The sequence below is a fragment of the Glandiceps talaboti genome, chromosome 11 (genome assembly GCF_964340395.1).
Source record: "Glandiceps talaboti chromosome 11, keGlaTala1.1, whole genome shotgun sequence".
NCBI classification, from domain to species: Eukaryota; Metazoa; Hemichordata; class Enteropneusta; family Spengelidae; genus Glandiceps; species Glandiceps talaboti.
This window is the reverse complement of record NC_135559.1, coordinates 13,020,624-13,036,834: the sequence shown is the minus strand read 5'-3', so window position 1 is coordinate 13,036,834 and position 16,211 is coordinate 13,020,624. Positions and strand designations below refer to the sequence as shown.

The following is a 16,211-nucleotide window of genomic DNA, read 5'->3' as shown; positions in this document are numbered from 1 at the left end:
TAATTAACTCAATGCTCGTCTGCGTGGTACAAATGTATACCTAAATATCGTCCATGTACGGATACATGTAACTGCTTTAAAGCTTGACAACGTAATTTCCGTCGAATTTTTCGCCGAAAGAAGGGAAAATACGATAAAAGGAAAACAGAGATTAGGCCGAATCTGCAAATGATTAATTCTAAACGTTTTTGGTGTCTGTTTGTACATGGTACCATTTAAACCACGCATAACAGAGATCATTGACCCAGAAGAGTGGGTGAAGTATTTGGCTATTCTCTTCATACCAATGTTATGCGTAATTCCGGTGATACTTTTTTCTAATGAGTGTTACGAAGAAGTTCGCGAATTCGTAGATAAAATCGTTGTCTTCACAGGACATTTCCCAAGAATCTGACTTAAAATGGGGGTAATTTGGACCAAGAAATAACTACGGCAGAAAATGACGCTGCAGTTTGAAAAGCGGGAAAGCAACCGGACATTCCCGTTGATTTTTGTAAAGAATGTATAGTCATTGACAAGAAGTGCTTAGTCCAGGCATGTTAAACACGTTTAATAAGATACTCGACAGTGGTATATTTCCGATAGAATGGGTTATATACGCATGATTTTTCCCAAAACATAAAAATGGACCACGTGACTATGCAAACAATTGTAGAGGGATAACACTTTCTACAGATTAGATAACATATTCTGTAATATTATGTACAACGGATTTTCGGTCTTTGTTGATCGATATTGACCAATTTCAGAGGCCAAATTCGGTTTCCAAAAACGACGCAGTAAGATAAACAACATTTTGATTTTAGATACTGCAATCTGGAAATACTTGTCGAAGCATAAAACTCAGCTATACTGTGTTTTCGTAGATTTTGAAAGAGCGTTCGATTGAATTGGCCACTGTGGTATGTTTTATGAGCTTTTCAAGATGGGGATGGGGGTCTGAGGTCGAATGCTCAGAGTACTGAAATCAATGTATAACAATGTTAAATCGTGTGTGAGAACACCTAAAGGTATTATATTTAAACTGAAGTTTTTGAATGTACGTTTGAGGTTCGATGAATGTACGTGGATGGGACAGTCTGTTTCTCAATGATGTATCAACATTTCTTATCACATCACAATGTTTGATCTGTTTGTGTTTGTGTTTGTGTTTGTGTTTGTGTTTGTGTTTGTGTTTGTGTTTGTGTTTGTGTTTGTGTTTGTGTTTGTGTTTGTGTTTGTGTTTGTGTTTGTGTTTAATAATAATAATTCCGTTTGCCATTAGATACAAATAATAAAGACGATTCTGTTGAGTAGTTCCATCTTTCTTTCTTTTTCAATCTTTCACACAGGACACTTTCAGTACATCATCCTCGGTGCAGGACCAGCTGGTCTCCAGATGGGGTACTTAATGATGAAGAGTGGTCAAGATTACCTTATCCTAGAAGGAGCTGAGAAGGCAGGTGTTTTCTTCGACACAGAACCACGTCATCGCACTCTCATCTCCATCAACAAGCGGTTCAACCCATTCCCCGAACACGAATACAACATGCGTCATGATTGGAACTCTCTTCTCTGCGACGACACGGATCTCCTTTTCAGGAACTACTCCGAGGAGCTTTTCCCCAGCGCCGATGACTTTGTCAGGTACATCGCAGACTTCGTGAAGAAATATGATCTAAATATACATTACAAATCCCGCGTGATAAACATCGACAGAGAGGGCACCGATGGCAAATTCGTTCTGAAGACCAAGGCGGGCCGACAGTACACATGCGATCGCCTGCTCCTGGCAACGGGTGCCATTGGTGAACGACTGCCGACCCATATCCCAGGGATAGAACTCTGTGATACGTACGCAACGCATGACATCGACCCCGAAAAGTATACAGGGAAGACAGTATGTATATTGGGACGTGGAAATAGTGCATTCGAAGTCAGCAATCATTTGGCCGCCAACGCTGCCATCATTCACGTGTTTGGGGAAAAGAAACTTAAGTTTGCTTGGGACACCCATTTTGTTGGTAAGTGTAAATTCTTAATACAGTTCAGTGGAAGCAATAACAAATAATTCTCTCGTAACATTAAGGGAAAGGATATCTCGTGAAGTCACTATTTCACCCCTCAATACGGAGCTGGTTTAGAGCAGAACGTACGCGGAAGTGACGGAGTGGCCCCTGGGCAACTTCCGGTAAATGTGTCCCCAACTGATTCTGTATGTTCATGATATACATGAACTGTGCTATGCTGGTTTGTCTGAAACATTACAGTATTTTTATTCAGATATGCACACTCAAAATGATTGTCAGTTATCACTCAGACCACTTTTTTATAGTGGTGTGAGGGTAGACCAAAAAAGAAACGAATTATTTCTGGTCAGGACAGGTTGAAGAATTGTCTAAAATGGTGCGACGACGAGATATTTTTTATTCTCAACAAACCTGTCACACTCAATCTACTATTTATGGCAGTTTCTGTTCTTTTAATTTAGTACTTTAGAGCAAGTGTGTATATGTGGGGGCAGATGTCATTTGCTTGTTCATGATTGGCTCTGCAGTTGTCTTCACTGAAGTAGGGAGGGTTATTTTTGTGTTTCTTCCCCGGATCTGCAGACTGCATGGGCTGGACAAACAAACAAAAAGACCGACGCGAGGGTATTTTAAGTGATACGCGCGCTGACCAGAAACAATTATCTTTTTTTTGGCCTTATCAGAACGTTTCTATATTGTAATTTGAAAGATTCGACGTTGTTGGCGCTCTACACAACTATTAACCAGTCTACCGCACTCGCTCTATGCTGTCTCTTTTTCACGTTTCTAATATTTATAGTTATATTGTCATCTTTTGTGTGCCAGGTGACCTTCGTGCCGTCAACAACACAGTATTGGACATGTATCAATTGAAGTCACTGCACGCCTACCAAGCCTACAAACTAACCAAAGTTAAACAAGGACCAAACAACAAACTTCACGTACAAATCGAGGACTTGGTGGCACATTGGAATCCACCAGGCCGAGTCAAGTTGACCGTCCCTTACGATCACGTCATCATTTGCACTGGATGGAATTACTGTGATCAGTCGATCTTTTGTCAGAAAATTGAACCTGGTAATTTTTTCCCCCAATTTTTTTTATTGTGCTTTCTGAAACTTTATAATTCTCAAATTTGGCATCTGAGTCCAGCCTAGTGAATCATAACTTTATTATTCTGTATCATTTTATTTTGTTCTTGATTAAGTTGTTACATTATGCATTTTTATCACTAGAAACAAAACGTGGCGGCAAATACCCTAAACTAACAAGCGGCTGGGAAACCAATGTGAAAGACATGTTCTACATCGGCACTGCCATGCAGAGTATAGACAGACAGGCTGCATCCGGGTTTATCCATGGCTTCCGATACAACGTTAGAACCATGTACCACATTCTGTTGCATCGCTATCATCAAGTACCGTACCCTGCCATCGAACTACACATGAATCTTGACAGTATATCGGAATCTATAATAGGTCAGTACAGTATTCAAGGATTGTTCACGTGTTCACTCCCAAGTGGTGGCGCTCATTACTTTCTTCATGTAGCAGAGCGCCACCAGTGGTCGAAGCGTGTTGTGTTGTTCGTCATCTCAGTGATGAAACGACGCGGCTACTTTGTTTACATCCAAAACACCCCCAAACTCTTTCCTCAGTATTTTTTATCACACACTAACTAGCACATGTTTGTAGAAAATTAAGTTTACGATTACCATGATGTGTAGGAAATTATTTCCTAATCCAGAACAAAATTAGTGTAAAATAGTCAGCTGATGATGACAGCAGCGAATCAGAAAAGTTTCGGGGTCACGATAGTTTCATCCAACTTTCACTTTAATATCATAATTCTTTACCTGTTTATTTTCCTAGATCGGGTCAGTACAGCTGCGTCAATATACCAGATGAACGACTTCTTATGTGATGTACTTGTACTGCCGGATGCTGGTACCGGTGACAATGGAAAGTTATATCTCGAACTTCCTAAAAACTACGTACTCGAGAACGAGGCATTTATGAAGGAGAAGAATGTATTCATAATTGTATTGCAGTATGGTTTTCACAGGTAAGGGGAACATCACTGTGGTGGTCGTTAAGTTTCCTGTCATTGAGATTTGAACAACTGCTACAAAATTCGACGTTTCTTTAATGAAGAAAAAAATACAGTTGTAACCCCACTCAAAACTATTAAATGTGTCAGTTATATGGGCACTGTTGATAATTCATTGCTTCGGTTCCATTCCCCAATTTGTCAAAATATTGTTTTTGTCTACGTCTGTTCATCACGTGCGTCAGTAATTGCGGGATATAATTATAACATATTCGATCCTGCTGGACGACCAGACTAAAGCACTACAGGCCTAAGGTTCTCGAATGTTGCATGAGACATCGTTAGTTAAGGGCGATAAAAAAAAACAGTCGTTGGCGGCGCTCCACATGTCCCACTCAGTCCTTGGTGGAAGATTTTCATGGGTTTAAGTCAAGCCAGGAGACGTGTGAAGCACGGCTATTTTACTGTCTGATTTGTTTTGTGATCGCAACGTTTTATGAGGTGATAACACATATAAAGTTACGTATATAAAGTTATTGAATTCAAAGCATATCTGTCTATAGTGTTTCTCTTTCCACCAACTTTATGTCAATCATACCACGTGTCATTTTTCTTAGAAGAGTATAACTAGGCTATTTAATTATTAAGAAAGACATATTGATTAAATATTCTGTTATTTTTCTACTTCTTCCACAGATTCGGAGAAATAGGTGATCATCCCAATAATTTTGTCCATATACCGGATTTTGCCCTCTCCCAATGTGGTCCGTTTCTTCATCCCAACTTGGCTTACTACAAAGATGGTGTTCTAACTGAGGAGTGTGATCTCTTAGAGTCTCTTCTACTCAGATTTGACGGTAAAGAATTCCTGGAAGAAAATGGCGACAAACAAAGGAATGCCATCAAGAACTTTGTCAACAAACACGTAAGTGAATATGTCTTTTTTTCTGTTTTGATTAATCTGCGAGTATATTAGCTTCAATATCCCCATGCTCTCACATTTCAAAAGAAATTCGCACAATTTTATGTATGAATGATCATATAATGGTTTTGGCGGGAGTTGCCATGGTAACGAACTAATGTTCATGTACATGGTAGGCTTTATTTTGAAACGTCAGTTAATTTTAACCATACTGGACATTTTTATCTATACAAGTTTTTACAATCTCATTGGCATTGTATCAACGCTCGCGTGTAGTTCGGCCGTGACTTTTTCCCTCCAAAACATTTCTTAAACATAATAAATTATGAATTAATTAATGTCTAATGTACTTTATATTAGTATATATTTGATAAATTAACATAACAGTTAATTGTGTTAAGTGTAAATTCAGTGACTCTGATAGTAAAATTACTTTTGTTGAAGTCTAAATGAAATATCAGTCATTCATTTTACTAATTTTTTTTATCTCCTTTTCTCCCTAGATGAAACTCTCACCGGGTGAAACATTTGATGATTCTTTCCTCGACAAGGAAACATTCAAGAAAGTGTTCAAACCCCTTACAGATGAAGAGATAAAGAATCTATCGAAGGATTTCAATCACCTCGGTCAATGTAAACCTATGACCATTGACATGAAGGATACCATGCATACGAGCCTAGGTGGTCCAATGGCTAGCACATGATCTGATCACAACAGATAATGACGCTATGAAGCAATAACTCGAACACCATGTTTGGTGGTCTGAGCTTGAACAGTTGTTCGACAGTAATGGTCGCTTGCACGCTATTCTTTTCAAGGAAAAGTACAGTCAGACTTATGTCTGCCGTTAGTACACTTGTATTGATTACTGCTATCAATTTGAATATGATTTTTGGTGTATGCTAGCACCTCGGTAACTAAATAAACTTTACTTTGTTCAACTTTGAAACCATGTAAAGACGCCCTACTACATTTGACATGTGTTCCTGAAGTCATTTTAGAAATAACCAGCAAATTTTTCTGGGAAAATATACTGTACTAAAACTCAACAGCCCTAATCTCCTTGCCTAGCCAAACACAATTTGAATGCTTCTGTACCTTGCTCACATATTGATAGAAAATAAGACCAATTAAAACAAAGGAAAACAATGACATAGACAACTGGTGGCGCTCTTATGAAGTCATTTGAAGTGATGGGCTGAATATGATATTCTGCCAGTAAGTCTATGTTGAGTTATAGGTATTTCTTTTTGTCTGGTTTTCATATTCCACCGGAAAAAGAATCTTGTGGAATTCAACATTTTGAAGTACCAATAAAGTTGAGAGTTAAATTTAATCTCATTTGATGGTGCATGTGTAATTCGTCTTTTTTTTGTTCTCACAAACGATAATACCATTACATCCATGTTTTAGTGACCCTGACGGTGAAATTACTTTTGTTGATGAAATATCATTTATTCATTTTACTATTTTTTATACCCTTTTCTCCTTTCTTCCATCCATCCATCCATCCATCCATCCATCCATCCATCCATCCATCCATCCATCCATCCATCCATCTATTCCATCCATCCATCCATGCATGAATGTATGCATGCATGCCTGCCTGCCTGTCTGTCTGTCTGTCTGTCTGTCTGTCTGTCTGTCTGTCTGTCTGTCTGTCTGTCTGTCTGTCTGTCTGCAGGTATGTATGTATGTATGTATGTATGTATGTATGTATGTATGCATGCATGCAGGCAGGCAGGCAGGCAGGCAGGCAGGCAGGCAGGCAGGTAGGCATGCATGCATGCATGCGTGCGTGCGTGCGTGCGTGCGTGCGTGCGTGCGTGCGTGCGTGCATGCATGCATGCATGCATGCATGCATGCATGCATGTATGTATGTATGCATGCATGCAGGCATGCAGGCAGGCAGGCAGGCAGGCAGGCAGGCAGGCAGGTAGGCATGCAGGCAGGCAGGCGTGCGTGCGTGCGTGCGTGCGTGCGTGCGTGCGTGCGTGCGTGCGTGCATGCATGCATGCATGCATGCATGTATGTATGTATGTATGCATGTATGTGTATGTGTGTATGCATGTATGTATGTATGTATGTATGTATGTATGTATGTATGTAGGTACGTACAAAAAGTACATTGGATACGCAAATAACGTAATAGTTCCCCTTTATTATTTATACCTTCTCGTTGACTGTAATCTTTCACATCAATCAGATGTTGATAACGTCATGGATATCACATGGACCCAGATTAAAGAAAAGGCAGTCCTTCTTGGAATACAATCTTTATTATCCATATGGACATATATTGACTTGTTCCTTGAATCTAAGACCACAATAAAAAACTATAGCAATCTCATTATTTGACTGCAATTATGCAAAACTTGATTTGGTTTTTATAAAAATTGTAATGATTTTAAGATTGGCGTGAGGCAAGACGTGAAATGGAGAAGATTACAATAACAACATTAAATGTCAGAATGGAGGAAGAAAAGCAGCCGATAAATCACGCAGTACGACACGTGGCAATATTCCAGTTATTATTATCGTTAATAATAATAATAATAATATATTTATTCCTGTGTACAAGCTAGGCCACTGACCTTTCGGTACATGACTTATAAAACGATTACAATTTTCAAGGTCAAATATGTCAAAGGAAAAACAATAACAAGAATTTAATGAAGTCGTGAGTTCTCTTTTTGTCAAGCTATTTGCAAGTCCCATGATTTCATTTATATTTTGTATTTGTATCAAAAGTATGACGTATGTAGCATTTGAAGTATAATATATGATAATAATATAATATGTTATTGAAGCACACCTAACGTGTTATCGGCATAACTCGGGTAAAAAAACATCTTATAAACGTAGTCTGTGCCACTTGAAACTTACCAAGATACTAAAATCATTATCACCACGCTGTGCGCATATGCTGAATAAACAATCATATACAATACATCCAATAGTTTGAGAATTCATAATATATTTTTTGACGCATGTCTTTTCTATTAGCGGCAGGAAATGACCAGCATTGACGTATTTTACACGATATATAATCCCCTAGGATTGATCACGTTTGTGTTTTTCACATGAAGAATGACCGTGCACGTGAAAGCCTATTTTTGGCTATTGTTAGTGGTAGGTACGGTACAATAACAAATTTTGTATACTATTTAATTTTTTTTTTACCTTTTTGTAATTTATTGAGTTACAAACAAGGACTTGGTCGATGCTTTATCACAGGGTTTTTTTTCAAGTAGGAACACATTATAGTAGATAGAGTTGCTCAGTTACACTTTGATCAATTGTGTAAATATTCTCCGTCTAGCTTACCATAAGCTAAGCTAGGCAGCGAATACAAATAAAGGTTATTTTATCACAAGCAGGAAATTTCCCTTGTCCAAATATATATCTGGTTTTTACCACTTTCTCCAATGCAGTAACATTTGCAAGAGTCACACCTAATCCTGTAGATGGCCCCCATACACCTGTTCCGAAGGGGTCTTGTCTTTTGACGCTATATTACCAAGTTCCTGATTGTGTAAGCCAGGCTTTGACACTAACTGAATGTTATACACATACGACCAGGTCATCAATTCCGAAGCATTGGTCAATAACCACGTGACACCATTAACACCTGGCGAAAACACAGTCCAGAGAAGAAGTCAGTCAGTCTAAATGAAATATTCGGACAAGGTAACATTTCTTGGTTGTGATAAAACAACCTTTCTTTATATATCATGAAACCAAGCTGATGAATCTCTTCGGAACTAGACAGCGACATGTTTAGACAATCAAATGCATACAAGGAGATAAAAAAAACGTACAGAAAACTAAATACAAGACGATTTCTTTGAGTCTGCATCCCCATGCATTGAATCATCTTTTTTAAAGCTGTCAAAGCTACTGTTTATGCTCCCTTCTCTTGAAGACGGGTAGTAATTATTCAACGATCCGCTGTTATTCACCTGAACCTCGTCCAAAATATACGAAAATCTCCGTTTCTTTTTCAACCAAAAGACATCTTGTGGTAGGAACGAAGAGTAACTCTCGAGACTGTAATTACTTCCATGGCCATAGCCATTGGTATTACCAGCTGCACTTTGCCGGTGGTGGGCGGACGAGGACGCAGCTGTTATCCGGTCATTCGGTGACACCGGAAGTGGTTCTTCTTTAGCAGACGAACGTTTCTGACATCCATCAGTTGATCTCTTGCAAACTATAAAAGCGGCAGTCTCAGTTTTGGTGACTTTTACACACTTGCGACCACATCTCTTCTCAGAAGTCAACGTCATGGAGATGTTGGAAGATGTGCAACCCATTATCTGTGAATAATATGAAATCCAGCTTTCATTTTTTTTGCTTAAACTGGTTAAAAAGTTCTCTTTAATAAATTTGTACTGCCACTGCGCGCTGACATCAGACAGTGAAAGAACGGATCATGTTAGTGTTACAATCATGTTAGTGTTACAACTGAGCAGGATTAATAACACTTGGCTCAGCACGTTGGAACAGAAGAGACTTGTATTACACACCATGATTTGATAAGAACAGTTTTATGGACTTGAAATGCCAGGGGAACTGGATTTGTTTGTGAACGTGAACTGTTAAAAGTGGCCGTAAAACTGTTCTTATCAAATGAGGGAATGTAATACAAGTCTATGTACTTCCAACATGCTGTGCCTAGTGTTATTAATCCAATTCAGTTGTTTTCTTTCCCTGTTTGTAACATGTTCAGTTCGTCTACGGTCTGATGTCGGCAGTTGTATGATTCCTCCGTCATTGTTCTTTATTTGTGATGACCGAAAAAATGTGTCGTTTGCACCACTTTCTATAATTACCAAATAACTTCACTTTGAATGTCTAGGCTCCAATATTTCTCTTTTTCTCAAACTAACCAGATGCTTTCCATGATGACAGCATGCAACTTTTGACATTTTTTTGTTGACGATTATATTGTGTCGTCACTCATTGTCTCTATATATGACATTCTCTGAAGTGGGAAGAAAAGACGACAACGCCTTGTCACGATATAACATGAAACTATCATGTCATTAATGCTATATCATGATAATATATAGATGTGATATACATTCTATATTATTTTAATTTACATTATATATACATATATACATATAATTATATATATATATATATGTATATGTATATGTATATGTATATATATATATATATATATATATATATATATATATATATATATATATATATATATATATATATATATATATATATAACTCGGTGAGTATCAATCTGCTATAAGACAGTGCTCTATACCGCAGTGGCAGAGCGTAATAGTTTTGGTAGTACTGGAACTCTTTCTTGGCTGTAACTCGGAGTTTCACGCATATTGCGATCATCAGACACTCTCATCAGAGTGTCTGATGATCGCAATATGCGTGAAACTCCGAGTTACACCCAAGAAAGAGTTCCAGTACTACCAAAACTATATATATATATATATATATATATATATATATATATATATATATATATATATATATATATATATACACCACATACATACATTCACACACACATACATACATGCATGCATACATACATACATACATACATACATACATACATACATACATCTACATACATACATACATACATACATACATACATACATACATACATACATACATACATACATACATACATACATACATAGTATTACATATGCACACGATTTCATTTAATTATTTATACACACGCACACGCATATATATAATATTGACATATTTATATTGTAAATATTGTAATTGATAATGATGGTTATGGGTCATCATTATCGAATCATCGACGTCATTGTGTTATAATATTGTACGTGTCGTTACGTGCCAGTCGTTCTGTCAAACAATATCTGCAACACGTTTTCGCTCATACTTCTCTTTGCAATTGTGTGGAACCCAACTATTTATCTTATTACGCAATGATGGCCCGATTCAGAGACACGCATTTCTGAAAGCTACTGACGACCCTATCAATTAATTCAATTAATTAATTGCGTAATTTCGTATGCCTAATTTATACCTTTGAGATTCCTGGTCGCCGTATTTGCCATGCCTTACTTTTCCATCTGTCTTACCTTTCATCGACAAAGGTCCGTTTTGAAAATCATTATGACCGTTACAAAACTGTCTTTGACTAAATTTCACGTCATTTCTGTCATCATCTCGAATAATGTAGCCGGAGAAATGACAAGAGTAGGCGGGTACTTTCTCCGGCGTCCGGCTTCTAATGAAACCCCTGTATAATATAATTGTCTACAGGATACAAGGCCATTGTATCTATCTGAGCTATCACCAAGGCGACAATTGTATCTATCTGGGCTATCACCAAGGCGACAATATCAACGGCGAAGAATTTTTAAATTAGTCGAAATCACTTGTATTTACCAAATACACTCATTAAGAACTCTGAATTAGCTGTTGTCATTTTAATACTGGCTGCGATTGATGATATATCAGCAGATCTAGAGTAATAAAATGCACCCTATGAAGGTTTAATTAGGACTGTTAATATATTGATGCTGTGTTGGTAAAACATGTATGATTCAGGTAGTCTATATATTTTGCAGTGTTCAAAATTGCTTCAAAATATTGACCTAGAATGTCCATTCAGTTGACACGATGCATAAAACTACTCTAACAACCACAATGTTATTGTGTAACTTGTGCCTTTCATGCACAATATACGATACACAGGGTTTACAAAAAGTATATTAGTCAAATGGAATCGTCCATTTGAAAAGAAACATAATTAGGTAATATTATTACCTCAGTTAGTTGTTACGTAACAGTGGTATATAATGCTTTACTATGACATGTGACAATCAGCATCATAATTTAAAGAACCCTAAAAATAAAATCACGAGATTGTGAAGTCTCGCTAGAAATAGTGGATGCGGAAACTGACATCGACTTATAAAGACAGTATAAAACTATTCTTCCAATGTGTAATGGCTGTACATCTGATGAGAAGAAACCAATAACATAGAGAAACAACGGAAAACATAACTACCTAAAGTAGACATTCACATATGATGAAAAAAAAAAAAAAATATATATAATTATATATATATATATATATATATATATATATATATATATATATATATATATATATATATATATATATATATATATATATATATATATATATATATATATATATATATATATATATATATATATATATATATATATATATATATATATATATATATATATATATATATCTACCGCAGTGGCAGAGCGTAATAGTTTTGGTAGTACTGGAACTCTTTCTTGGGTGTAACTCGGAGTTTCACGCATATTGCGATCATCAGACACCTAGGTGTCTGATGATCGCAATATGCGTGAAACTCCGAGTTATTTGTTATTTGTAACAATATTGTATTTTTTTGCCCTAGACTTTCCTACAGAACGTGGTATTAGTAAAGGAAATACAATGGGGCACGCGTGTGACGTGAGGCAATGGAAAGCTTGGGGCATAGTGGTGAACGTTGTTTTTCCACCGACTTCCTCATACTACACTGGTAATCCAACCTTCTGTTTACTAAGATAGAGGCGAACTAAACCTATTGTTCTTCAATGTGGTAGATTACACAAGTGGGTGATAGTGGTTCCTCTGTTGTGTGATTCTAATCACCCTGTGATCAAGATAGTGTAAACATTGGAAGTCCCTAAACAGCACTGCAAGTTCATAGAACTCTAAATAAACTAGTTTTTAGAGACGCATTCTTACTGAGACTATAATGAAACAAACCTCAATTCAATAGTTTATCACTGTTGTATCAATATGTTGCGACAATAGTCAGATCTCATTCGGGACTGTTTTAGATACTCTATACGAGTAGGATTAGTATTATGGTACTAATACAGGGTATGAAAAGTTACATATATTATTTAAACTTTCCAGTGAGACTCCAAATACCTCATCCCATGACACGCCAACTATACTACACCTTATAGCTCACGAAAGGTGAATTAAATCTTTTTATGTACACAGTGCAGTCTCATGTGGCGTCACGCATCAAATTTTAGGTGTTTGAAGCACATGGGCATGCGCACTAACTGTAGAAACAACAAGCACAAATCAACCATTTGATCATTTACCTATGTCAATACTCGTATTGAATATTTGCTTATTTTACAACATATGGTATTTGAATGTATCTACATGCAATTAATAATTATCTAAAATTTGAAGTAGAGTTTTTACTTACAAAAATGAAATATAATGTATCTTTGGTGGGAATCTTCAAGACTGTAGATACGATGAAGAAGTTGAATTTTCGCAGTTCTTCTCGTTATTGATATAGTTCATTAACTGAAATTTGTATATAAAAAAATAAAAAAATAAAAACATAAGAAATAAAAAAAAAAACATTTAAAAATAATAATAAAAAATAAATCTCCTAAATTCTAATTAACAAGGAACAGCTTTGCTGAAATTGGCAGAGAGACACTAACTAAATCTATAGTTGACCAAAATTATAACTTGCGTAATAAAAACTAACAGTTACTCAACATGGTAGATTACACAAGTGGGTGATAGCAGTGACCAGGTTACTAATAATCACGTAATCAAGATAGTGTAAACACTGAATGAGGTTGAATTTGGGACACTTGAGAAAAACTAAATATCAGAGACGCCACCCTACTGTGAGGATAATTACATCGTTGTCCGTAGCCAGCTTGTATCAATATATTGCAACAACATAGTCCCTGCCTGTGTCTGTGTCTGTGTCTGTGTCTGTGTCTGTGTCTGTGTCTGTGGATTACCTTCCCAAAAGCTGACTCACATTTGTAATGTGAGCTGTACTACTGTTACATATTATGACAACTTGCTTCATCCAGTCACGGTTTCAACAGACACAAACACTGAAATTGGTAGACATTTCCTAGTATTATATAAATAATCATTGCAAATACTAGTATTCCCCATTTCAAAAAATAGAGAAACAGGAAGCGAATGATACTTGCCATATATTCTAAATCGCCTGGCAAATATTACATCGTGATAACCGGGGTAGGTAAGAAATGAGTAGGTTACTTACATTCGTTCAGTCTGCTTCTCCTGCTGTGAGTGTCATTCATTACAACATAACAAGAACACGTTGTTCTTACTCGTGAACATAATAAGCGTTTACGTAAAAGGTCATTCTTTATATTAAGAGGTTTAGGTAGGCTGATGGATATTGGGAATGAGGCTGTAGCTCATTAAAATCTGCAGTGTGTGTTGGGTGGTCCTCCGCTGAACGACTAATCATTGAAGCCTTAAATATATGTTTACAATGTCGGAACTCCTGGGAATATTGCACGAGGTTGGTAATAAACAACCTTGATTGCGCAATTCCTGTCGTTTACGCAAGTATCCGTCGTCAGTAATATGAGTAATATCATTGTTGATTGAGCAAATAATTGATTTCCAACCAATAGTTATAGCTGCGCTCGCTGCAACTGGCACGTTTTTGTGAAAATGTTTTTTTTTAGGTACAATGAATAACTTACCGTGAACGGTGACGCATCACCTGTGGATAAACGTATTTTGGTACATATACATGATAAATTAAATCAAATTTTAGCCACTCAGAGTTTTTTTAGTTCGCACCTCAAAATCAGCGCCCTCAACGACGATTACAATTTCAACCTGTTTTTGTACTGCTCATGGATAACGTCGACCACTGGTTAACATGTTCAATGCCTAATTATTGATATTTGAACAATTTGCAGTGAATAAATATATTGTGGTTGTCTGATTGAAAAGTGATACTCCAGTTACAACTAGTACAGTTTTAACGTGGTGGTGGATCCAAAACTAAAATTTCACTCAAGAATTAAACTTATCACTACTTTATTACAGATAATATTGACAACTAATTAATGTCTGTTTATAAATGACCAATATTTTAGTATGGTTATTTGATGAAAAAGAACATCCTAGTTGCAGCTAGTACAATATTTCAAATATTATATCGAAATGTGTATACCACTGCCATATATATGGTTATCACTGCAGTTAAAGAGAATAAAATAAAACCCTCAAATAAAGGGTTCGATTTAAGTATATTTTAAACAATTTTAGCTTGTTTATACACCACGATCGTGTTTTTGCTTTGCTGTCACACAAACCGCTTGTATTGCTAGCAACGGCAAACGGTTAATGTTGTTTGAAAATCATGCGCTTACACGTGATTGGGGAAAAAATTCTCTCAAACTGATTGGTCACAATGTGGAGTGATAACTTACATCAACCTAATTGGTCATATTCAAATTCAAGTCAATATGTAAATGTGCCCTTGTTGAGATGAGCACAAGAGCGACATAATTTACATATAGTGAATATTATGTAAATACATACAAACAGACATGCTGATAGCTGCCATTGTGGGCATGGCTAAAATAATTATTTTGCTGTTACTTGCATACACGCTGAAAGAGTGTCCATGACTTTGAGATCAAGCCTCAGTTTGAAAAAAACATAAACTTCATACTAAGCTGACGGATTTGGTGTCCACTTGGTTTAGTTTAACTTTCTGCTTAAATTGCATAAAATGTGGATGTTAAATAAAACATGGCTACAACGTGTTTTAGTATCCCATGGCTTCTAGTATATACGCGATTGAAACAATTCACTTTAATTGTATGTATAAGGAATATAACATTACTTGCAGAACAAGACAATGCTTAACTTAATATTTTATATACAATAAAAGATCGCACTCTTGTTCTTCTTTCTGGTGTAGTTGCGGTGCTTAAATGTTGGTTCTCGCATTAGTAATATTATCTTATTAGTGGCGACATGCGAGTTAGTTTGATTACTTTTTTGTTCGAAAACATTTTTTTTATGGTTTTTGCCAGACAAATTAAATGTTTTTATACGAATTAAACTTTGGATCTTTACCCGAACTTGGCCTTGAAAGTTCATGAAAGGAGAAATGTGTGATTTGAAAACATTTTGTATAATTGGAGATATTTATGTAATATTGTTCTGATGACATATTTGGTGATTCAAAATGGCCCATACCACTACCTTGAAAAATGTTCTTTGTATGTCTCTTAACTAGCAAATCCACGCCAACTATTCAAAATTGCATGATAAGTGAGAAAAAAAGAGTGAAAATTGGCTGATCTGAGCAGCCATGAATTTACAGTTATATAACTGCCTATTGTTCTCCCTTTAGGGGATTATGACGTCATAGAGA

At 36.4% G+C, this 16,211-nt stretch overlaps 1 protein-coding gene across 1 annotated transcript; it reads left to right on the top strand.

Moving 5' to 3' along the window:
• The first annotated feature begins 1,378 nt into the window (after positions 1–1,378).
• Positions 1,379–5,684, top strand: LOC144442037 (FAD-dependent oxidoreductase domain-containing protein 2-like). The gene is made up of 6 exons (XM_078131309.1): positions 1,379–2,003; positions 2,835–3,086; positions 3,245–3,487; positions 3,881–4,073; positions 4,755–4,983; positions 5,484–5,684. The coding sequence occupies exons 1-6, from the start codon at positions 1,379–1,381 to the stop codon at positions 5,682–5,684; spliced, it is 1,743 nt and encodes a 580-aa protein (XP_077987435.1).
• Positions 5,685–16,211: the final 10,527 nt, after the last annotated feature.

What these genes read in the sequence shown, in the direction of transcription:
- LOC144442037 (XM_078131309.1), top strand. Translation starts at nt 1,379, where the DNA reads ATGGGGTACTTAATGATGAAGAGTGGTCAAGATTACCTTATCCTAGAA. An exon ending in TATATCGGAATCTATAATAG is followed by an intron (nt 3,488 to 3,880) that starts GTCAGTACAGTA and finishes TTATTTTCCTAG; the next exon opens with ATCGGGTCAGTACAGCTGCG. An exon ending in AGAACTTTGTCAACAAACAC is followed by an intron (nt 4,984 to 5,483) that starts GTAAGTGAATAT and finishes TTTTCTCCCTAG; the next exon opens with ATGAAACTCTCACCGGGTGA.